This window comes from Melospiza melodia, chromosome 26 (assembly GCF_035770615.1).
Source record: "Melospiza melodia melodia isolate bMelMel2 chromosome 26, bMelMel2.pri, whole genome shotgun sequence".
NCBI lineage: Eukaryota > Metazoa > Chordata > Aves > Passeriformes > Passerellidae > Melospiza > Melospiza melodia.
This window is the reverse complement of record NC_086219.1, coordinates 8183062-8206962: the sequence shown is the minus strand read 5'-3', so window position 1 is coordinate 8206962 and position 23901 is coordinate 8183062. Positions and strand designations below refer to the sequence as shown.

Genomic DNA, 23901 nt, shown 5'->3' with positions numbered 1-23901 from the left:
AACTCTGGGATGCTGATTGAGAATCAAATTGCAAAAATTTGGTATAGTTTCAGTTAGGAGTGGGTTGGAAGGTGAGGGGAGGATGAGGATGGGCAGTATGAAGAAAGCAGCAGTGGTAAAACTGAAGGTGAGAGGAGAAACCAAACAGGTGGAGAACTTCCAGCCCCATTTCAACAGGGCTGCAGAGGGCAAAGTCCAGTGTTGGCAGTAGGTGCCCAGCATGGGTTTCTCCTCTGGGAAGGTCCCCACCAGAGCCCCCCCTCACCTAGCACAAGGGGAAGAAGAGGCTGTTGCCGAATGTTGAGCTCTTCCCCAGGGGCCCCCAATTCAACCTGCAGCCAGTGATGATGGAAGTCACCCCATGTTTCAGTCTGGGGAAACTCAGGGGTGAGGGAACTCTTAAGTTTCAGCTGCATAAGCTGGCACTGAGCTCCCAACTCTTTGGTGAGCAATGAACCCCCCACCAAGCATGGGAACCTTTGGCAATCCCTTAAAATGTTGATGGAGTAGTGGAGCATCACTGCCCCAAACCATCTTTAACTCATTTACTCCCCTAAAACCATCTTTTTTGGTGGGTGTTCAAAGATTTTGTGTATACTTTCAAGCAGGGGAGGTGTTTAATGGCTCCTTGCACTTGGCTTGGCTGAAATAAATGTTAACGCCCAAAAAAGTAATGAGAATGTCTGTGCAGTCTGGGCACGGAGTTGGGAAGCCAGAGACAGGTTTTCTTGGGGCTGGCAATAAGCGGGGGCGGGTGGGCAGAGTTAGGCTATGTTTTGGGGAAGCAGAAGTGGATTTCAGGGGGCTAGGGCTGGGTTTGGGGGGCCTAGGGTGTGTTGTGTTGGGCTGGAGATCTGGAGTTTGGGGATGTATCATGGGGTGCTCAGTTGGGTTTGGGAGACTAGGAGAGATTTTGGGGGCCTTGGATGGGTTTCGGGGAATTGGGGGATAGATTGGGATAGATCTTGGGGGGCTTTAATGGGTTTTGGGGAACAAGGGACTGTGTTTAGATGACTAGAAATTGGTTTGGGGAGACTGTGTATGGGTCATGGAGGACTTGGATGGATTTTGGGACCAGGGAAAGGGGTTAGGGGGTTGAAAATTAGTTTTCGGGGGGCTGGGATCCTTTCTGGGGGGACCAGGAATGTGTTATTGGGTTTGAAGATGAATTTGGGGACAACAGAGCTGGATTCGGGCGGGGCAGTGTTGCTTTGAGGGGGTTCCTCCACCCAGGTTGCTTCTGTTGTGACATCATGTGTTGTCGTGGTGATGTTGGAACCTACAGTGTTGTGAGGCTGCGTTGGCACAGTTGGGTGTCTCCAGTCCCCACTGGATGCAGAGCTGGAGGATCCTGAGCCCCTGGCGAAGAGCCATCCCACCATGGTGACACTAGTGGTAGGTGCCGAGTGCTATGATATAATGGCCATGGTGGGGAAGGGGACTTTTGGACAGGTGATCCAGGGGCAGTGCAGGAGCACTGGGGAGATGGTGGCTATCAAGATCCTGAAGAACTGTGATCACGATGGCCAAATAGTGAAGAATGAACTGAGGCTGCTGCAGGCTTTGCGGGAGGGGGACACAAAGGACTCTCACATCATTCATTTCCTCGAGTCCTTCAGTGACACGGTCTGGACCTACCTGGTCTTCGAGCTGCTGCAGCAAAACCTCTTTGACTTCCAAAAGCAAAACAACTTCTCACCACTGCCAGTCCGACACATCCGAACCATCACAGCCCAGGTGCTGGTGGCACTGGTGAAGCTGAAGGAGCTCTCCATCATCCATGCTGACCTTAAGCCAGAGAACATCATGCTAGTGGACCATGCACGCTATCCATTCCGCATCAAGCTTGTTGACTTTGGTTCGGCTATCCTCCTCCCTGAGGTCTGCCATGTCCAGGAGCCCTATATCCAAACTCGCTTCTACCGGGCACCAGAGATCTTGCTGGGGTTGCCCTTCTGCGAGAAGGTGGACATCTGGTCTTTGGGCTGTGTGATGGCCGAGCTTCACTTGGGTTGGCCACTCTACCCTGGCAATGATGAATATGACCAGGTATGCTACATCTGCTCTACCTTGGGGCTACCCCGGGGTGAGCTGCTCTGTGCTGCCCAAAAGACACAGTCCTTCTTCCAACGTGCGCCATGTTCCACTGGCACCTGGCAGCTCAAACCGCCAGGGAAGGTGATGGCAAAGCCGATGGAGAGGAGGGAGCATATTTTTTCCTCACTGGATCAGTTGGCAGTGGTGAATGTCTGCCCGAGGCCTGATCCTGATCAGGAGGAGCTAGCCAAGCACTGTGATCTGTACAGGATGGTGGAGCTGGTCAAGAGGATGCTCACTTGGGACTCGCATGAGCGAATCACACCCAGTGCTGCCCTTCATCATCCCTTCATCTCCATGAAGGAGGTGAAGCCCAGCTTTAAGGCCACCCAGTACTACCAGCTCAGTCAGGAAGACCTAAGGGCATCCTGTAAGGATTCCAGCATAATCAAGATCTTCCCAGGCACAGAGAAAGGTGCCTTCATCCCTGCCAGCCAGGGAGGCATCCAGAAAGCCACTGCTCAGATGGATGGGCTCAGCCTGGCTGAGCCAGCTGGGGACACTGGTGACAAATGTCAGCAGGACATCTGTCAAGCCCCCAGTCTCGTCCACTGTGGAAGCCAATACTGTCAGCATCACCAGTGTCCCCAGATGGAGCCCACCAAGGGTCACTTGGCTGTGCCATGGTCTCCCAGCAAAATGAAACGGTACAGCCACTGGTATGGCAGCCCAGTTGGTGGCATCATGGAACAGAACCTGCCTGGAAGATGTTACAGCTCATCCTGTGCCAAGGTACAGGGAGGGGGCTCCTGGGCATGGGGAGTCTGCGACAAAGGGTGCTTGGGGTCCCTTACATACTTGGGTTTCCTGGTGCCACATGTCCCCGGGTGCCTGAGGTTCCCACAGAAAAGGAGGTGACACTCACCCTGTCCCCATGCTTTCTGCCCTGTTCCCCACCACAGAGAGCTCTGGTGATGTGGCGCAACCCCAAGCCTCCAGGGATTTGGAGAATGGGCTCCAGAGGCTGGGCTGGGATGCCCCTGCAGTCCTCAGCATGCTCTTCCTACCACAGAGCCAGTGGCACTCCCAGCACCACTGAGACCCCACAGCAACCCTTGCATACACTCCAGCAGTCCAGAGCTTGCAAGAGACCTTCTTCTTCCTCACCCTCAAGCACCCCAACCACCAAAACCCAGCGCCTTGCTGCTGGAGACCACAGTCAGGGCTGCAGTAGAACATACTGTGCCAGGTGCTACCGGCTATGTTTCTCACATTGATTCCCCAATAAATAGTTTCGCCAAAAAATGAGAATTTCAACTGATTATTTGCCAGGGGAGTTTGGTACTGCCAAGACTTGAGGGGTATCCCAGCTTCTCACCTGGGGCTGGCAGAGCCTGTCACTTTTCACCATTGCAGCAGGGGGAACCCCCATCCTCAGGCTCAACAACAACATGAACTCCAGAAAACTTGGGGTTTCTGCTTTTTCTCCTGTAGCAGGGCATCTCACATCTCACAAAACTTATCTGTAGCTTGTTAACTTGTCAGATAGCTCAAACAGGGCAAGTTGTCTTGTATGAATTATTTTGGTGCCATGGGGTTAACATTAGTCTAGCATCTCCCAACTGCCAATAAACACCTTACTGTTGAAGTGAAATTTAGCAAGATAAGCTGCATTTCTGACTGACAGACACTTCACAAACTATAAAAGCTACTTTCACAAAGCAAAAATCTGCACATTTTTCTGGAAATGTGTGTAGTTTCTCTCCATATCTGGGATGCCTGCTTTCCAATTACTCCCCTGGAGGCTGAGTAAAAGAACTCTGTGTACGTAATCATCATCTCGATAGCAAATTACATTTGACTCCTAATCAGTACTATTTCTTTTACTAGCTTTAATATAGATACCTTAATATTGTGCACTGTTCTATATAATCTACTAGTAACTCCTTTAATTTTATACTGAGTAGTAAGTAATTCTGATTAATATCTTTCATGTTATGGCCTTCTGTTTAATAAATAACTCATTTATAAATAGATCTAATGTGCTATCCTTAGAACTTGTGGGCCAGAGTAATTTCTTAAATTTAAACTGGCAAGGCTTGTCTAAGGCTTCTACTCACCCCGTGACATTCCCCAAACTGGAGTGGGAAGCCAGAGTCAGCACAGCCAGACCCAGTGGTTCCTCAGCAGAATATTCAGAATATTCCTTGGCCTTGAATGGAGCCCGCAGAGGCTCTCCCAGCACTTGGCCCTGCCTGCCTACAAACTGCCTGTGGCTGCTCTTGGGTGGTGCTGGTGGCACGGTATGGGCAGCAACAGCTCCACTCACCCTGAGCTTCACCGCCAGACCGAGATTGCTGGCTGCACAAAGTGCCAAGACCAGTCAGATATGGCTGCAAGGAGATTTTTGGGGAAGGACAAAACAACCCAAGAACCTCACCAAAGGCACTGTCAGCAGCAGCTGGTGGTGACTCACCCAGAAGCGCTGACCCCAACCAAAATCCAGAGTGGAGGCGACACAGGCATTCAGGACACCCTCCAACAATATCCCCACACAGCACCCTCAAATACAGCAAGGGGCAGACCTCCCCCCACCACCCATGGGACCCCTCCACAACACGTGAGGCCCCCTAAAAGAGGCCAAGACCCCCAGAACCCCCCCAATAGGACAGAGGCTCCCCCAGCACTCCTGGGATATCCAAATGGGGTCTGGAATCCTCCCAAGCTGAGTTCTGAGTACCCACACACACTTCTATCCCAGCTCCTCAGCTCCCAGTCACGCCGTTGTACTTGGTGGGGGTCAATTTTGGGGGTTCATCTCCCCGCAAACTCCCCTATGCTGTCACACGTGTAGGGGTTGTTCTGCTCCAGAATGGTATCCATCATCATCTTCATCCCCATCCTATGTCTGCTGGAGGTGGGGATTCCCACCTGTCCCTCTCTGCTCCCCTGCACGGTGTCACTTTGCCCTTGTTCTTGCAGCAGGGATGGTCATCGTCCCGCCTGTCCCCTTCAGGGTCATGGGGGAAACTGGGTGGAGAAGGCTTCTTGAGAGGGTGGGGGCTGGGGATAGATGGATGAACAAACACCTCCCTCTCTCCATTGGGGGGATGGATGGATGATGGATGGATGGATGGATGGATGGATGGATGGATGGATGGATGGATGGATGGATGGATGGATGGATGGATGGATGATGGATGGATGGATGGATGGATGGATGGATGGATGGATGGATGGATGGATGGATGGATGGATGGATGGATGATGGATGGATGGATGGATGGATGGATGGATGGATGGATGGATGGATGGATGGATGGATGGATGCATGGATGATGGATGGATGGATGATGGATGGCTGAGTACTGATGGACATCTGTGGCAACGGGTGTCACTCAGGGGTCTGTACTGGCACCTGTGCTATTCAGTATCCTCATCAGTGAAACAGATAGTGGGATCAAGTGCACCCTCAGCACATTAGCAGATGACACTGAGCTGAGCAGTGTGGGTGACACACCTAGAGAACAGGGCCACCCAGAGGGACTTGGACAGGCTCAATCAGTGGGCTGATAGGAACTTTATGAGATTGAACAAGACCAAGTGCAGGTGCTGCACATAGGTCAGGGTAACACCCAGTACCAATACAGGCCGTGAAATAAAGAGATTGAAAGCAGCCCTGTCAAAAAAAGATGTGGGATGCTGGTGAGAGGCTGGACATGAGCTGGCCATGTGCACTGGCAGCCCAGAAACTGTGTCCTGGGCTGATCCCCACAGCATGGGCAGCAGGTGAGAGGGGGTTCTGCCCCTCTTCTTTGCTCAGACAGAACCCCACCTGCAGTGCTGCCTCCAGCTCTGGGTTCTCCAGCACAGGAAGGATGTGAACCTGCTGTCCAGAGGCCATGGAACTGCTCTGAGGGCTGGAGCAGCTCTGCTCTGGGGACAGACTAAGAGCCAGGGATGTTCAGCCCAGAGTAGAGAAGTCTCTAGGGGGACCTTGGGGCCCCTTCCAGTGCCTAAAGGGGCTCCAGAAGAGCTGGGGAGGGACTTGGGACAAGGTGGTGTGACAGGAAAAGGGAGAATGGCATCATACTGTTATCTGGCAGGGTTAGATGGGACACTGGGAAGAAATTCTTTCCTGCAAGGGTGGTGAAGCACTGACATGGCTTACCCATCGAAGCTGTGGAGCTGACAATGTGTCACTTATACTCAAGAGCATCCCTAAACCAGCCCTGGGACTTGATGCCAACTTGCCTCACCAGCAGCCTGGAGAGCTGCCTTCCAATCAGCTCTACCAACAGGATATAGCCAAGGCATTACTGTAAGTTTCCCTCTTCTCCTTGAGAAACCACGTTCCACACCCAGAGACAAACCAGGAGGTGCTGTGATGGTTCCCACCAGCTGTCCCAGATCAGAGAGACACAGGTAAGGCACCGTGGAGGAGACACTGACTGTCATTTCTCTTGCATGAACGGGGTTTAACAGCAGGAGGGAGCCAGGGCACAAGGGCCCATAAGATCCAAAAAATGCATCAAACAGCAGCAAGAGAAGAGGAAAATGTGCAGATCACCAAGCTGGGATAGTGCTTTTAGGTAACACCTGCCAGCACAATTACAGTGAAAAGCATTGGGAGGTCAGGGACTGACTGAGAAGAGTGCCCAGCAGAGAGGAGAGCCCAGGGAGACAGGAGAAGACAGAGGACCTGAAAAAGATGGAAAGTGGAAACTGAGGCCACTCATAGTGTGCAGGCCCTGGAGAGAGACACTATTGGTTGAACAGATGATGGGGAAGAGTAACCTGGCTTGTAGTGCAATTTTTACATGATGTGCAAGGGTGTTTTTTGATGTCATGTGTGCCTGAGAAGGTAAGAGGACAAGGCACAAAGAAATGGTTTATGCAGATGCAATACATGTAGCTAAATAATAAAATCATTTATGTTGGTAATTCTACAGTAAAGTATCTTTCCCTTTCTCCGGGGCAGCTGAAGAAGTGACTTTTACACAGAATGTGACTAGTGCCAAGAAAGATCCCTGCACTTGGATGCTCATCTGGACTCTGCTCCTGCTCACATCCCCTACTCCCAAAACCTTTCTCATTGGACTTAACTGCTAGAGGGCACAGCAGTCCCAAGCACTGGCAGTGGAGATCATTCCTCATTTTGGAGTGAGCTTCACAGTAGGCTTGAGAGTGGGTGCTTTATACTTTCTGTGATAAGAAATGCTTAAATGTTTGTCTTGGTTTTGCCTCAGAAAGTGATTTCTGGGATGGCTGAGAAATAGGACAGAAGGTATATGAACTGCAGCTTGTATGAGACACTGCAGAATCATCTTCAAGGTGAAGTGTTGTGTTTTTTAATCAAACTCCACTGCCCAAGTCTGCCAGGAAACCAATTTCTTCACCAAAAGAAGGAGTAAAAAGAGTGGAAGCTCACCTGCTTAATCAAACAGCCCTGTTGGTGGGAACTGTCAGTGTCCATGCTTGCAGTCCCTGGGTTTCCCTGTCTCCTGCAGAGATACCTCTCTCTGGGTGCTGCACCTGGAGAACGTGAGCCACTCAGAGGGGAGCTGAGCCTCTCACCCAGGAGCCCTGGAGACACTGTTCCTGAGAGTTCTTTTTCCCTGAGATCTCTGCACGCTCTTTCAATACCATTGTACAAAGCTCCCACCTTTCTACATAACAAGGGAGTGTTCATAAAGGAAGTCTTGAGTTAAACAAATTTTTTAAAAATCCTGTTGTTTCTTGCACGGTCAAACTCTCTATAGAACAATCAGAAGCAACCATATGGGACCAGGTTTGGTTTGATGGTTTTATTGTTTCAATCATAAACGTCAGGTTTAATGGTCAACCTTTTTCTGAGATATCTGCAGCCTTTGATGGTCACTGGCAGGTCATGCTGGGAAGCTTGGTGACCAGTACTGAACAGGTCTGTACAGAAGCTATATGCACTTGAAATCATTGGCCAAGAGTGAGGCTCCTGTTGCAATGTTGCAACTGGTGCTACTTTTTACTCTGTGGGATCTCAGCACCGCAGGACTGATGTGCAGAGTGGCCGAGACCACCCTTGGGGGGCTCGGGAGTCCTGGAATGTTGCCAGAAGTGTCTGGTGGCTGCACTTTGATCCTGCACGGGAGACGACACCTGTATGAGGATGGGAGGATTTCACTGGGGTAAATGGTGAAGGGATAAGTTAGTTAGAGTGAAACACAGGGTTTGGGATTTCTGTACAGGGGGGTCTAAAGAAGTAAGATGGAGGAATTGGGGTGTGTCCTGTCCTGTCCTGTCCTGTCCTTCTTCTTCTTCTTCTTGGCCTCCATCTTCTGTGGTGGTGTTGGCACTTTGGGATTGGTTCTTACTAAAAGTGCACTGGTTAATAAGGGTAAAAGGTATTGGGGAAAATTGATAAATATTGTATATGTAATTTCGAGTATAAAGATAGGTGACCGCCCCAGGGGCTCTCAGTGTGCTCAAGGCTGGCTGCTGTGCAGACTCTGTCGGGCCGAGAGAAAATCTTTTAGATAAACAATTAATAAACACCGAGACCGAGAAAAGATCTGAAGCTTCTTCTCGTCCTTTGGAGCACGGGCTGTCCAAGGCCACCCCGGGCCTTTCCAGGCCACCTAAACAGCCGAGAAACCGACATTACTCCTCCTCTCTTGAGGATGAATGAAGAAGTTCCCTTTCTCCATGCCTGCACCATCCTCCCCCGAGCTTCTGCCATCAGGAGGCTCTTTCTCTCCCTGTGGGAGCAGCTGAGCAGGTTCCCATGGCCATGTCCCAGCTGGCGGTGAGGGCACCCTGAACTTCCTGGGAGATGGAATGTCGAGCTGGCTTCTATTCAAGATCTGCCCCTCCTCAGTGTGTGTGGGCTTTCTCCACCTCCTTGATTTCTTGCAGTCTCCTTGCGGCTTCAAGCCTGTCACTTTCTGGCACACTTGACATGACGCGCAGAAGACTGAAGCAGCACAAGGCTTTGGAAAATAGATCACTGTTTTCCAGTCATGTCTGTCCCTTCCAGGCAGTGACTCATCTTTATGCTCCCAGACATCCATTTTGCCCCTTTTCACAGCTGGCCCTTCTCAGAGAGCATGCATCTGGAAATTTACACAAGCCCAGTTTAGTCAGTGTTCTCCTGGGGGGTCAGGGCACTTCAGAGCAGACAGGGAAATATTCCCAGTGCCCTGGGTTTCCACAAATGCATACCTAACAATTTCCAAATCAGAATTCTCATCCCGGAAAGGTCTCTTTCCAAGCAGAAAAGTTGCAGTGCACTTGTTTACATACCTTGCTCATCTTTCTGCCACAGAAAGCATGACTTCTGCTCAAGCACATTGACAAAGTCAGGACATTCAAGGATGTCCTGTAAACCTCTCAAAGGCAGTGTTCAGCTGATCAAACCTTGGAAACAAGCACAGATCTAACTGTTGCCATCGTGGAATTAGTGGAAAAGACCCTGAGGATTAAAACCAATTGCTCACCCACCACTGCCAAGGCCACCACTAAACTACGTCCCCAGGTGCCACATCTACACAGCTTTTAAACCCTTTCAGGGATGGGGACTCCACCACTACTTTGGACAGTCCTGCCAGGGCTGGATGAGCCTTTCCACAGAGATTCTTACTGACGTCCAACCTGAACCTCCCCTGCAACAACTTGAAGCCAGTGCCTCTTGTCCTGTCCTTTGTTCCCTGGGAGCAGAGCCTGACCTTCACACGACTGCATCCTCCTGCCACAGGGTTGTGGAAAGCAAGAAAGTCCTCTCAACCCTCCCTTTCTCCAGGCTGAGTCCTCCCAGCTCCCTCAGCTGCTCCTTGTGCTCCAGACCCTTCCACAGTTCCATTCTCTTTTCCAGACATACTCCTGCCCCGCAATGTCTTTTTTTGTAGAGAAGCACCAAGAACTGGCCCCAGGACCAGAGGTGCCTCACCACAGCTGGGGGGTGACTGCCCTGGTTCCGCTGGCCGCGCTGTGGCTGACACACCCCATGTGCTATTGGCCTCCTTGCCCGTCTGGGCTCATGTTCAGCCGGCGCGGGCCCGGGGGCAGGGAGATGAACGGGCAAGCCTTCCCAACCGAGCAGCGGTCTACTCTGGGCAGTCCGAGCTGCCGCAGCAGGACGGAGCTCCGGACGCCACCCGGGTACCACGGACGCGGTCCGGACACACAGCACACACCCCACACGTCCCGGCCAACCTCAGTCCGTCTCCCGCCCGTCCCGCCTTTCGTCGCCGTTTCCACTTCCGCCGCCATTTCCGCTTCCTGCAGCGGCGCTCGCAATGTCGGCGCTGGCCGCGAATCCCAACAACCCCGTGGTTTTCTTCGATGTAACCATCGGCGGGCAGGTGGGGGTGCTCCAGGACGGGGAGAGGCCCGGGGAGGGACTGTGGGGATAACTGGGGATGTCGGAGCGCTGTGGGGATGAGAGAGCACGGGCGGGGTTCAGCGTGGGGCTTGCGGGGCCGCGCCTGGAAGCGCTGGCAGGGGCGGTACCGGGAGCCGGGTGCGGCCCTGTCGGTCACCGGGCCCGTCGGGCCGGGGAGAGGGGCAGGACTGCGTCAGGGGGAGCCTGCAGGGCTGGGGGTGAATGGGGGTGAATGAGGTGACCGGAGTTGTGGGAGTGCCTGGGGTCGGGCGGCGGGCGTCTGTGTGTGAGGGGACCTGGAAGACTCACCTGGCCCTCCTCTCCTCAGGAGGTCGGCCGCATGAAGATTGAGCTGTTCGCAGATGTTGTACCCAAAACAGCAGAGAACTTCAGGTAACAAGCAGCCACCGTTCCTGCAGCTCAGCCTGGACTGGAACTGCAAAGGCTTTCTGGTGCAAGAATGGCTTTTTGTGGCAAACTGATTAGCTGACACCCACCCCAAACTGCTTCCCCTGCTTTCTGTCTCTCTGTTCTCAGAGATGCTGTGTGGCATCCTGGTCTCTCAGGGGACCCTGTCTGGCTGGAAGGGGTCCTCCTCTGCTTCTTCTGTGAAGCCTCCTGATTTGCTCCATGCGAGGCAGTGCCTTGTGCCGTGCTGGAGGTCTCCTGGCCACCCAGTTCTCCTGCCATCAACTGAGGGATGCACCATGTGAAATCCCGCTTCCATTGGAGGCATGGACATACCCTGGTCTCTGTCAAACACAGTGCCTGCCCCACATTCAGTTTCTTACAACCTTGGTGTTAACTCTCTGACTTCCTCGCTACAAAGAGTACAGAATATGTTTTGAAATGTCAGGGGGAAGGAGTTACCATTTCCTGTTCCTGTTCCTCTGGGAACATCTCTGATGCAATAAGGAAAATCCTGTGCACCTGTTGGTGCAGCCCTCAGAGTTCATATGCACCTAACACTGTGCTCTCTTTTTGTTTGCCAGGCAGTTTTGTACAGGTGAATTCAGGTAAGTAGATTAAGCGTCCCGCTTTAAGTGTCCTTTAAGTGTCCCACTGGAGAAACAGGGCTGGGTGAGGTAGAAAGGGTTTCTTTTGAACTTCTTCATGTTGTACTAGTAGAAAATGGAAGAGAAATCTGCTCTGAGGAAATTGTGAGGGGCTGGAAACTCACAGAGATGGCAGGTTTCTCTTTCTGATGTGACTTTTTGTGCTCAGGTGGCTCTAAAAAGCCCTATCTGCAAAGCCCACCTGCTCATGCTGCACATTGCAGTGGGATCCTGTGAAGGTGATGGTGTGGGTGTTGCAGGAAACAGAGTCATTTCATGTGCAGAGGCCACTTGAGGGTTTTTTTTGCCTCCAACAGCAGCAGCTGAGAGGCTGCAGTACTTGGCTGTATTTCAAGGCAGCTGCTAGTGTATACAGCAACCGTGTGGGACTCTGAATTGCTGAGACAATTTTGTGTTGGGATATCTAGTAGGTTGCAATAATTCTCCTTTTCACTTCCCCGCAGGAAAGATGGTGTCCCTATAGGTTATAAAGGAAGCACATTCCACAGGTAAATCATCTACTCTTGTTTTGGCACTGAATGGCAGCCTGAGACATACGGGGTTTTGTGACGTGCCATGAGCTATTTGGTGGTGTTGGAGGCATCTGTGGATCATGGCTAATGTAATTGTGTGGCTTTGGGGACCTGGGGGTGCTGGGAGGAATCCCCTGCTTCTCGTGTGCCACGTCAGGTCTGTGCCACGGCGTCTGTAACGTAACCACTGTCCCTGTTCCAAAGCAACGAGTCCTAAATAACCTCGTACCAACCATTAATTGATATTTGTTGTAGATTTTGGGCTGCAGCATTCACAGACTGTTAACTAAGTGTTGTTTTACTTCTTTAGGGTAATAAAGGATTTCATGATCCAAGGAGGTGACTTCGTCAATGTATGTACTCCTGTGCTCTTTTTGTCCTTTTCCTCTGTGGTATAGCATGCTACTGTTTCCAAGGGTCTGTGCTGATGTGTGGGCTCTCTTTCTTTTTTGAGGTATCCAGTAGTAACTGGAGGTATCCTCATAGCATTGCTGCCATCCTGCTGCAACGGACAATAAACCACTTGAAAACAAATCTGGAGCCTTGGGTGAACACACACATTCTTCCCAAAATATTTTCTCTCTGCAATAACCTGCCAAAACCCTGGAAGCTTTCAAAACTTGAAAAATTTTGTTTGCCCTGTTTTCCTTCCCCCTTCTGTGGACCTCCTCCAGACAAAACACCTCTGTGAATTTCAATTCACATTGTTGATAAACCCTAAGTACAAAACCCAGTGCGTAATGTAAGAGGTCATTTAAATCAAAACTAGCCTTTTGTTACGAAATTTTCTCAAAATAGAAAAGTCTTTGCACCCACAATGGTGGTCGTGCTCTGACATGGGGATAAGCAGAACATATGAGTAAGGCTGATGGGCCACAGGATCTCTTCACTGTTCTAGGATCCAGCAAAATGATTTTATTTTTGGAAGTGTTTCAAAATATGAGGGAAGTAATAAAACTTTTTTAACGTAAAACTTGGTGGTATGAAAGTCTCTTAGAGAAATGACCACACAGCAGGTGTTTCAGCAACACCAGACTCTGTGGTAGTTGCTAATCTTCACACTGCTCAGATGTCCCAGGGCACTGTATTACTTCCACTACATCTCAACAAGCTTTACACATTGTTCCAAATATAAATTTGGAATTTATATGTTCTATTTATTACAAAGCCACCTGGGGAGCAAGCACAGTCACACTGACCCCTGAAACAGGGTGCAGGTTTCTTTCTCAGAGCCAAAAGTTTAAGTAAACTACAGAGAGCAGGAGGGAAGCAAACAAGGGCTGGGCAAGTAGAGCAAAAGGACTTAGTAGAAAGTACAACATAAACAGAAGATCTTTATTTTAGAAACTGTCCTTGTGGAACAGAAAGATTGCTTTCCTATTTCCAATAAAGTCCCAGAAAATAAGGTGAAATATATAAAACCACTGTAAGCCAACTTTTGCCATGCATCCACTTCTGCTTTCTTTGTCACACCATCCCATACTTCTGTGTCTCCTGCTTTTTCCCTTCCAAGTCCTGATGGGTCTGTACCAAGCAATCTGTAGCCTCCACTTCACTCTGGGAGGCTTAAACTCACCATCTGCATGGGCTTCTGCCAGTATATGAATGATGAACAGTGAACTGTGTAGTTAGAAACTGGTTCCTGTTCTTGTTCTGAAATGAAACACTGAACGTGTTCACTGCTGGTGTATGTAAATGGCAATACAAAGTCCATTTTGCCCTTTCCTCTTGCTTAGAGATTTTAAATTAATTTTTAATTTGAATTGTTCTGTAGCAGTTGCTAGGAACAAATGCTGTAGCTGACAGGGTGCCTCTGTCGTGCAGGGAGACGGCACTGGAGTAGCCAGCATATACAGAGGTCCTTTTGCAGACGAAAACTTCAAGCTGAAACATTCTGCTCCTGGCCTGCTTTCTATGGTGAGTATAAAATAATGACCTTACAGACTAAAATCTTTTGGAACTTTCTCTGTGCCCTTTTCCTAAGTGTATATAGTATTTGCTTGGCAGCAGAATCTCTGCCATTGGGTACAAGGTCTGCTTTGTAGCTGCTAGTCAAGCAGCTACTTTTAGGTCAATATGTTGAGTAACACAACAGTCCTGTTCCTGCAGCATCTTTCTTTGCTGCCTGTTGGAGCGCTGGGACAGGCTCAGCTTGATTGCTTTCAGAAGAGCTTAATTCTTGCAGTTTTCATACAGTGGTGAGTTGGTGGTGTTTCCTTCTTTCCTGATACTGCTATCAAACACTGACCTCGGTAAGGATGAAGCAGAGACATTTGGGAGTTCCAAAGCCACAGCAGTGTTACCATGGTATCTTTTAAAACAGACCTTCCTATTCAACATAGTAGGAGAAACTGCAACCATTGCACGTTGTCTGGTAGGAACAATACCCGGACTTTTGGAATGGAAAGCAAATGGAGTCAGTGCTTCAGTGTTCCTATGCACAACTGCTTCTTCCTCAGCTCTTTCAGCTGCTCTGCCCTTAGAACCACTTGCTTAGGACATTTAGTAGTTTGGGTTAGTTATTCATCCATGTTGAAAACATGGCCCAAAAAGATGTCACGGCACAGCTAAGCAGCTAGTGTACTGTGGTGTGAGAGAAGGGATTCACTCCAGTATTGCCAGTTTTGTATTAAAGTGGCATGGCTCTGAAGTCATTATACTGGGTCAAACCTGGGATCCCAGGAACCGTGGATCCCAGCTGGATTCTTTTGAAGCTGGCTAGCATTAACTAGAAAGCCAAAATGACCCTGTCCTTTGCAGTCCTGCAACTGGAAAACTTGACCAGGTCACTCATCAGGACAGAAACTTGCTTTAGTAGCTCCTGGTTGTCAATATGACAAGTGGCATTCAGTGTTCCAGAGATGTTTTCTTAACAGAGTGCAAATGCTCTGGGGTTTTGTACTTGGGTGTGAATAAAATTTCACATCTGCATCCCAAGGTTCCTGTGAGTCCTGTGCCAATACAGTTGTTACTTTTCTCATCATGATCATTGAAAGTTTTTTATTTGTATTCTGAGGAAACCTCACAAAAACCACAAATCAGCTGGGTTCTTTTCTTGCCCTGGTTTCTGGTGTTCAGTTTTCCTCAGGGTAATGCTGCAGCCGATAAATACTCGTCACCAAAACGTTCAGCCTTTTTTCAGGAGTCTGCTCTAAAGCCTGGACTTGGGCACAGTTTTGTGTTGAACATGCCTTTGTAGAAGCATAATGAATAGTGAGTGACATGGCGCTTGTGCGCTCTGGTGTGACCGGGTGTGGTGACGTGCTACATCCCAGCACAGGGTCTCCTGCAGATATGTGTTGTTTCCTTTGGTTTGTCTAGCAATAAGCTAAAAATAATACATACTTAAATAACACCTTGTCAGTTTCTCGGCTGTTTAGGTGGCCTGGAAAGGCCCGGGGTGGCCTTGGGCAGCCCGCGCTTCAAAGGACGAGAAGAGGCTTCAGATCTTTTCTCGGTCTCGGTGTTTATTAATTGTTTATCTAAAAGATTTTCTCTCGGCCCGACAGAGGTCTGCACAGCAAGCCAGCCATGAGCACACTGAGAGCCCCCGGGGCGGTCTCCTATCTTTATACTCAAAATTACGTATACAATATTTATCATTTTTCCCCAATACCTTTTACCCTTATTAACCAGTGCACTTTTAGTAATAACCAATCCCAAAGTGCCAACATCACCACAGAAGATGGAGGCTAAGAAGAAGAAGAAGAAGAAGGACAGGACACGCCCCAATTCCTCCATCTTACTTCTTTAGACCCCCCTGTACAGAAATCCTAAACCCTGTGTCTTACACTCTAATTAACTTATCCCTTCACCATTCACCCAGTGAAATCCTCCCATCCTCATACAGGTGTTGTCTCCTGTGCAGGATCAAAGTGCAGCCACCAGACACTTCTGGCAACATTCCAGGACTCCCGAGCCCCCAAGGGTGGTCTCGGTCACTCTGCACATCAGTCCTGCGGTGCTGAGATCCCACAACACCTCTTCTTTATGTGTCTGCCTTCAGTTTTGTTCAGTCTGAAATAGTATACTTGTATTTTGCTGTTCTCAACCCCCAGGCAAACAGCGGTCCGAGTACCAACGGCTGCCAGTTCTTCATCACGTGCTCCAAGTGTGACTGGTTGGATGGGAAGCATGTTGTGTTCGGTGAGTACCTGCAGCAACAGTCCTGGAGTGGCAGCACACAGACATCCCTGCAGGGAAGCTGTTAAAAGAAATACTGAGAATCACAATCTTCTGAATTGGGAGGAATCCAGAGGGATCATCAAGACCAACTCCTGACCCTGCATAGGTCACCCAAAAAATCCCAGTCTGTGCCTAAGAACTCTGTCAAAATTCTCCTGGAGCTCTGGCAGCCTTGGGACTGTAATCATTCCCTGGGGTGCCTGTTCAGTGCCCAGCCACCTCTGGGTATCGACTGCTCATTCTTCCCTCCTCTCTTGTGCTGTCTGAGGGATCTGTGCTACCTGTTGGATCACTGTTGAAATGAATCCCTTTTTCACAGGTTAGCCTTTATCCAGATCAGTGTTCAGTGTACTGTATTTGGGCACAAATCATTGTGCATGTGCTGAGGGCACAGATTGTTAGCGTTCAAAAACACATAATCACGGAGCAATTATATGCGGTGCTTTTTATTAAGAGCTCTGGGAATCGGGGTATATTCAACCCAAATCTGACTCCGACCATACATCCGAAATGATCATGTTTTATACTCTATCGTTACATAACTTTCATGTTAATTATTAAACTTATATTGTTCTATTGTATACATAAATTTAGCACCTCTCTGAATTTCCAACATAGTTTCTCACTATTCTTAATGGTTATATAATAATTACATTTAATTACTAAACAATCATCACATCTAACAATTATATAATTTATCATACTGCTTACGCAGGTGCAGTTGATCTGGGAAAGCACAAAGCCTAACATTTTAGACTCTATCTTTAACTTTTTCAAGGGTTCCACTATCAAGATGAGCAGAAGGATTCCTTTCTTCTCCACTATCAGAGAGGGCTGAGCTTTCCCCAGAGTTTTGGACAGTAATTCTGTGAAACCGTAACTGCTAACTTGCATTTACTGCTGGTTGAGCTGTAGGAGTTCCAGACCAGTCTTAAGCTGGTGGTCTCAACCCCCAGATTTCTAGACACACTACCCCTGTGATGGGAAGAGGCACTTAATCTGTGCTGAATGTGGAGAATGTTTGAAGAGGGATTGTTTCCTTTATGAGTTTAGAGATCAGTAACAAATCCTGAAGTGCCCAGTAGCTACACACTGCCCAGGGCTTTTCAGGAAGGACAAAAATTTGTGTACCTGTGAGGAGTGGTGGGGAACAAAGGTAAAAATCAGCCATATTGAAGTGGATACATTTTCTCATTCTAGGTAAAATTGTCGATGGGCTGTTGGTCATGAGAAAAATTGAAGTAAGTTTGAATATGGCTACTTCCTTGTGAATGTCTGCATTGGAAAGTTATGTACATGATTAAGTAGAGTTGTCCTGCTGTCTGTTTACAGGATACCAGTGAATACCAGTGTTGATAACTGGCATTATTGGTTGTCATCATTATAATGTAGCAGGAAATCTGTTGAAGCACAGGCTGTCATATGAGTTGGCTTTGAAAATGCTAGGATCTTGTGACTGTGATAGTCTTTGAGCGGGGATTGTGCCCTTGGCTTTATTTGCTTTGCATTTGTTCAGAGGCTGAATTAAAAAGTTGTTCCATCAGCAGCTCAGACAAGAGCGTAAAGCATCTCACTTCTTTGCCATTGACTGGGATTATTCAGTGGATGCAAAATCATCAGTTCTGCTGATCTATGATCATGTTTCATAAGAAAAATTTAAGCTAATCTCCTGGTAGGCTTCCCGGAGCTGAAGATAAATACAGTCCAGGTGATGATTGCTGCCAACATCAGGCCTGGGTGTCATGGCAGGATAATGAGTAGATTTAACAAACAGCAGCAAGTTCTCTGAGACAGCCAGCATTGACTCCATGACACGTGTGGGATAATGTGCATAAGGGTCTCTAATCTAGAAAATGGGGCAAAACACAGAGCTGTTGGGTGTGGGATCTCAGCACCTCAGGACTGATGTGCAGAGTGACCGAGACCACCCTTGGGGGGCTCGGGAGTCCTGGAATGTTGCCAGAAGTGTCTGGCGGCTGGACTTTGATCCTGCACGGGAGACGACACCTGTATGAGGATGGGAGGATTTCACTGGGTAAATGGTGAAGGGATAAGTTAGTTAGAGTGTGAGACACAGGGTTTAGGATTTCTGTACAGGGCGGTCTAAAGAAGTAAGATGGAGGAATTGGGGCGTGTCCTGTCCTTCTTCTTCTTCTTCTTGGCCTCCATCTTCTGTGGTGATGTTGGCACTTTGGGATTGGTTATTACTAAAAGTGCACTGGTTAATAAGGGTAAAAGGTATTGGGGAAAAATGATAAATATTGTATACGTAACTTTGAGTATAAAGATAGGTGACCGCCCCGGGGGCTCTCAGTGTGCTCATGGCTGGCTGCTGTGCAGACTCTGTCGGGCCGAGAGAAAATCTTTTAGATAAACAATTAATAAACACCGAGACTGAGAAAAGATCTAAGTCTCTTCTCATCTTTGAAGCGCGGGCTGCCCAAGGCCACCCCGGGCCTTTCCAGGTCACCAAACAGCCGAGAAACCGACAGTTGGGCTTTGAGACAAGGTTACACGGAAGGAGTAGCACCGTGGTATAATCTGCTGGAGCACTGTGGTGAGCCTGCTTTGGCTATCGGTACAGTGAGACCAAAGTAAAGACAATTAGAGATTCAGGGAACAGCTGAGTCTAGCACATCAGGAGGTTCAGAATGAGGGTTTCTTTGCCACGGTCTCTTTCCTTTCTGTGTGAGCACAGGTTTGTTTTGCTTGTGGCAGCTGCTTTTAGTATCAAAGCCAGAGCAGCCTCAAGTATGTCCATGAGGGGCTCTCCAATTCTTACTCTATTCCTCCCCTCAATTCAAAGGACCAGCGTCTGGTCTGTGTTCCAAACCTCTGCTTACAGAGGGAATTCACCAGCTTATGGCTGGGCCTGTTGCCAAATGTGTAATGGTGCTTTTCTGCTCCTCAGAGCTGTGTCTGGAATTCCCTGTTCCTCGTGTTACAGAGATCTCTCTTAGCCAATCTTCCAGTACCTGTCACTGCCTGAGTTTGCTGTGCTTTTATAAGTTTTAATGTTCTGTATTTGTTTGTCCCCAGAACGTGCCTACAGGTCCCAATAACAAACCCAAGTTGCCAGTTGTGATCTCTCAGTGTGGGGAAATGTGAAGCGATGAAGAGGCAATGTGGTAAGTCTCAATCTTCGCAGGCACAGTGCCATGAACTCTGGGCTGCTCTGCTTCTTACTTTTCTCTTGATTTATTTTCACATTTCTTTGAACCTGCAGAGAGCTGTGTCAGCTCGTTGAAAGACCAAGAAAGTGCTTCTCTAACAGCATTTGTTTTTTGTCAGCTGAAGTCCCAGAACTGGCTTCCCTCCAAGCTGCACAAACACCAGAGGCAGCACAGCAGGGATAAGATTTTGCAGCTGTAGTTGAGGAGAAGATGGGTTTGTGGGAGCTTTTTCTTGGATTGGGCTAGGCTGCCTTGAAGCTTCGATTGTAGAAGGTGGATGAAAGGGAATTACAGCAGTAATCCCTCTGGCATTACCCAGGCAGTCTAGCTGGTGGGAAGCCTCACTTTGACCTGCATATTGGAGAACTTTCCAACAGCTACAAAAAGCAGATTATCCATGGGTGGGACAGGCAGGGATCAAGAAAAGGAGAAGAGAAAGGGAGGACTTAAGCCTCCTTGCTCAATATAGCTATGGGACCAACATTACTGAAGGACCAAGGAATACCATTTTGCATAGTCTTACCATGACTTGAAAAGAGTACCACTGTCTTTATCTGAAGAGAGATGTTCCCACTATTTACTGTTATTCAGGCTTCATTTTGGTTAAACCAATAGTCTCAGGCTAACATACAGTAAGTATTCTGTTTCCATTTGTTTACTCAATTTACTGTAAAAACTACAGGTGTTTAAACAAATCTGTCTAGATTTCAGTGTGTTGGGCTTCAGCTTGTCAAAAATCTGCTGTATTAGCCTTTTGGTTGCTGGTTTTTTTCTACATTTCAGGAGGTATTTTGGACAAAAGCACATACTCACAGTTTTTGACCTTCCATTAAATGATATCTAAAGGCAACTGGAATTGCCCACAATGTTCCTTCTTTTGTAATAAAGTCTTAGAGACCTGCAGCACTTCAAACTCTTTGGAGCTCTTGCTAATTGTTGAAGTGACAACAGGGAATGTAATCATTCTTCCATTCCCCTGGTACTTCTGGTGGCATTTACAGGCTTCTGAAAAAAGCCTGCTAGCAAGGCTGTTCCTTTTCTTGCAGAGCTGTGCTGAGGGGTCGAGTTCCCTTTAGGGCTGTACTCAGTCCCAGACTTTCTTATCATTTTGGTTTGGAGTACCCAATCTCTGGCCAGTGCCCAGCTTGAGCCTGGCAGCTTTTCACTCACAGGTGCAAGGCTGGTGCCACCTTGCTTACTTGCAGCCTTGCTGTGCTCTCCTGTCTCTCATCTGACTGGAGATGAGAACAGCTTTTGCATTGCCTGATGTCACACAGCTACATCAGCTACTTGTCAGGATCCTTGAAAATCAGCTGGGAGAAACAGGCACTGCTGCTTTTAACTTCAGAAGTAGATGGGTTGCCTAGCAGGCAGACTTAGGAGAGCTCCTGAGTTCTCTGGATGATGAAAGCTGGTGTGTGTAGCAGCTGGCATGCACTGAAATCACTGTGTGGCCCCAGCGTCACTGCACAGCCTGGCTGCTGTAGGATCTGTTGGGAATGGCTGTCCAGCATTTACACTTACCTGTTTCTTCTTCCTTTCAGTGTTCCTTGACTGGTGATCAGACCTGTGCTGGCTCTGTGCAATTCTAATTCCAGCCAGCTCACCTACTGCCCCAGACTTCTGCACAGGCCAGATCCATCCTCTTGAGGTTCTCCTGAAATTATTTAATAATGGGCATCTTTTTTTTTCTTTTTTTTTCCTTTTCTTTTTGTTTTTTTTTTTACATTTTGAAATGTAAATAAAGAATTGTTTAAACATGTGCAGTGCACATCAATTAACATTAGTGGGAATGGATTCCTTTCTGGGTGAGAAGGCTGTAACATCTTCAGCAACATGTATTATCCCTGGCTGGTTCAGTCAGGAACATTTACTGCGTGGAATTGAGAGAAAGAAGGGGTGAAAGGAGCTTGGCAGAGCTGTGATGCACCAGCTCTTTCACTCGGCAGGTAACTACAGCTGCCTGGCTGGCAGAAAGGTGTGGGATCTCAGCGCCTCAGGACTGAGGTGCAGAGTGACTGAGACCACCCTTGGGGGGCTCGGGAGTCCTGGAATGTTGCCAGCAGTGTCTGGTGGCTGGACTTTGATCCTGCACGGGAGACGACACCTGTATGAGGATGGGAGGATTTCACTGGGGTGAATGGTGAAGGGATAAGTTAATTAGTGTGAAACACAGGGTTTAGGATTTCTGTACAGGGGGGTCTAAAGAAGTAAGATGGAGGAATTGGGGCGTGTCCTGTCCTTCTTCTTCTTCTTCTTCTTAGCCTCCATCTTCTGTGGTGATGTTGGCACTTTGGGATTGGTTATTACTAAAAGTGCACTGGTCAATAAGGGTAAAAGGTATTGGGGAAAAATGATAAATATTGTATACGTAACTTTGAGTATAAAGATAGGTGACCGCCCCGGGGGCTCTCAGTGTGCTCATGGCTGGCTGCTGTGCAGACCTCTGTTGGGCTGAGAGAAAATCTTTTAGATAAACAACTAATAAATACTGAAGATCGAGAAAAAACCTGAAGCCTCTTCTCGTCCTTTGAGGCACGGGCTGTCCAAGGCTATCTTCGGCCATAAATCAGGCGGGAGGAATCCGGCAGAAAGGTTCTTGGCATCTTGTGAATCTCCAGAACCTTTGTGTGTACAGCCTTTCTGAGTGCTGAGGAATTGGTGTAGCACAGATTCCACCACCGTGAGTGCTGTGCTCTGAGGACAGTTCTGATGTGAGCGGGTGTCTTTCAGCCTGCCCCCAGCACGGGGTAGCACCAGGCCATTGAGGTGTTGTGTGCCACGTGTTGGAGGAGGGCTTCACCTGGGTGCTTACAGAGGTGTTGGAGCAGGCTTGTCATATGGGAAAACCAGAATGGTGATGCTGTAGGAATGAAACTGGGGCTGCTTGTCCTGTGTGTCGAGGAGAGTACAGCTGAGGCTGCCTTTCTGCTCCCAGAACAGGGCTGAGAGCTCACCCTCCTGGCAGGGGACAGGCCAGCACCCTGCCCAGGGCTGGGTTCCAGCAGGAGCTTTTCATCCAGCTGTTCAAAGGTGAAGCACCTGATGAGAGTTAGGACAGAGCCTGTTCTGGCACATGAGGGTGCTTCCACAGGCTTGGCTGTGCTCTTTTCTCTCATGGCTCTTTGGAATCGTGGCAGCAGGCTCTGGCTGTCAGGATTCCCATGTCCTCATTGCTAGGATTGCACAGCAGCTGGGAGCACTCACTTCTCTCCAGCCTGAGGCACATCACTGTGTACCTGCAGCACATCAGGTGATAAAAGAGACACAGACCCTTTCTTCCCCAGCCCCAGACATGCTTTGCAGAAGGCTCTCCTGTGAGGGGAGGGTTGAAGATTCTCAACAGGCTGGCTCAGGTGCCTCAGAGAGCTATGCCTGGCAGTGCTGTGCTGGGGTTTGCACTGGCTGCTGGTACCCAAATTCACCATTTTTTCACCAGGGAAACCAGTTTATTTCTGATCCAGGCTTAGCAGCACTTTTTCAGCCTGATATATTTATACCACTGCCATCAGCTGGCCTCACTTCCTGCATACAGGGGTCACAGAGCTTCCCCAGATTAATTAAGAGTGGCAAATCCATTACTACCTCTTTGTTGTTACAATGGCTAATTACATCCCATTATATTTCCCTTCAACGTGGAGTGTGCAGGATTCCAGCTTCTGTGCCATGTTCCTTACCTGCTGGCTGAAAGTCTTCTCAAAAACCACATTTTCTGTTTGAATTCTCCCATGAAGATGTCGCATTTGTGTTGTACATAGCAAATCCTGGAATGTCCTGTGGAGGAGATGATGGACCTCCTCTCAGCTCCAGCATCTTCCTCCAGCTGTGGATGCTGCAGCTGGAGATGGTGTTTCTGATGGCCTGTGCATTTCCCTGAGGGTCTGAGGTGCCTCTGGATCCCACAGTGTTACCCCCCAAAGACATTGTTGGGGTTTCGGCTGGAGGTGCATGGCCCTGAGACATCCCCACAGATTTCCCCCCTCATGGGGGAATGCCTGCTGTATTCCCTAATTCTGATTCTATAGTAAGACTATTTTTCAGGTGATTCACTGTAGTGGTTTTGGTTTGTTAATTTAAGATTTAATGTTGAAATTTTTTTAATTAACATGTTGGTGAGTGTGATGGGTTTTAGTGTTGGCTAATTACTTACATACTTATTTCTTGTGACATAGGAAGATAGGATTAGGAGAAGGGTAAAGTAGGCTTAAAATTTTAAAAGGGTATAAAGAAAATTTTATTAACAGTAATTAAGAGAAAAAAGTAGTAAGAATTAAAACAAACTCTTTAGAATATTCTTTCATAACTTTTTTTTTTTTACTGATAATGTAAAGAAATGAAATTTAAATTTTTTGTTAGTTTATTACTTTTAAAAGAGTGTTTGTTTTTTTTGTTTTTTTCTCATACAAAACTGTGACAGTCACCAAGCAGCATCCAATTTTTATATCATTCTAGCTTCTTTATCCAGGTCATCATCCTGGCGCAGATCCTTGTGGGATTGCGTTATTGTTTTCAAGCCCTTCTCTTCATTAACTGATTTGAAGATGAGGTGAAAGAGTTCC

The 23901-nt window shown here is 48.3% G+C and overlaps 2 protein-coding genes and 1 long non-coding RNA gene across 4 annotated transcripts; 2 read left to right on the top strand and 1 right to left on the bottom strand.

Annotated features, from left to right (window-relative positions):
* The first annotated feature begins 1380 nt into the window (after window positions 1-1380).
* Window positions 1381-7605, top strand: HIPK4 (homeodomain interacting protein kinase 4). Its single transcript, XM_063176719.1, has 2 exons — window positions 1381-2744; window positions 7548-7605. The coding sequence occupies exons 1-2, from the start codon at window positions 1381-1383 to the stop codon at window positions 7603-7605; spliced, it is 1422 nt and encodes a 473-aa protein (XP_063032789.1).
* Window positions 7606-7829: 224 nt separating this feature from the next.
* On the bottom strand, window positions 7830-10221 carry LOC134429536 (uncharacterized). Its single transcript, XR_010030600.1, has 2 exons — window positions 9238-10221; window positions 7830-9128 (listed from the first exon to the last, which is right to left on the bottom strand). It is a non-coding gene; the product is annotated as an uncharacterized LOC134429536 (long non-coding RNA).
* A 45-nt stretch (window positions 10222-10266) lies between these two features.
* Window positions 10267-21119, top strand: PPIH (peptidylprolyl isomerase H). 2 transcript variants are annotated; one of them, XM_063176748.1, is made up of 10 exons: window positions 10267-10376; window positions 10725-10789; window positions 11389-11412; window positions 11916-11960; window positions 12295-12337; window positions 13809-13901; window positions 16043-16130; window positions 17370-17410; window positions 19209-19297; window positions 20887-21119. In XM_063176748.1, exons 1-9 carry the CDS (start codon window positions 10311-10313, stop codon window positions 19275-19277), a joined length of 534 nt encoding a protein of 177 aa, XP_063032818.1. In that variant the 5' UTR covers window positions 10267-10310; the 3' UTR covers window positions 19278-19297; window positions 20887-21119. The 2 variants fall into 2 exon arrangements, with proteins under 2 accessions (XP_063032818.1, XP_063032819.1); XM_063176749.1 differs by lacking the exon at window positions 11389-11412.
* Window positions 21120-23901: the final 2782 nt, after the last annotated feature.

What these genes read in the sequence shown, in the direction of transcription:
- HIPK4 (XM_063176719.1), top strand. Translation starts at nt 1,381, where the DNA reads ATGGTGACACTAGTGGTAGGTGCCGAGTGCTATGATATAATGGCCATG. An exon ending in TCTCCCAGCAAAATGAAACG is followed by an intron (nt 2,745 to 7,547) that starts GTACAGCCACTG and finishes TGTCTCCTGCAG; the next exon opens with AGATACCTCTCTCTGGGTGC.
- PPIH (XM_063176748.1), top strand. Translation starts at nt 10,311, where the DNA reads ATGTCGGCGCTGGCCGCGAATCCCAACAACCCCGTGGTTTTCTTCGAT. An exon ending in AAAGGAAGCACATTCCACAG is followed by an intron (nt 11,961 to 12,294) that starts GTAAATCATCTA and finishes TTACTTCTTTAG; the next exon opens with GGTAATAAAGGATTTCATGA. An exon ending in TGGTCATGAGAAAAATTGAA is followed by an intron (nt 17,411 to 19,208) that starts GTAAGTTTGAAT and finishes GTTTGTCCCCAG; the next exon opens with AACGTGCCTACAGGTCCCAA.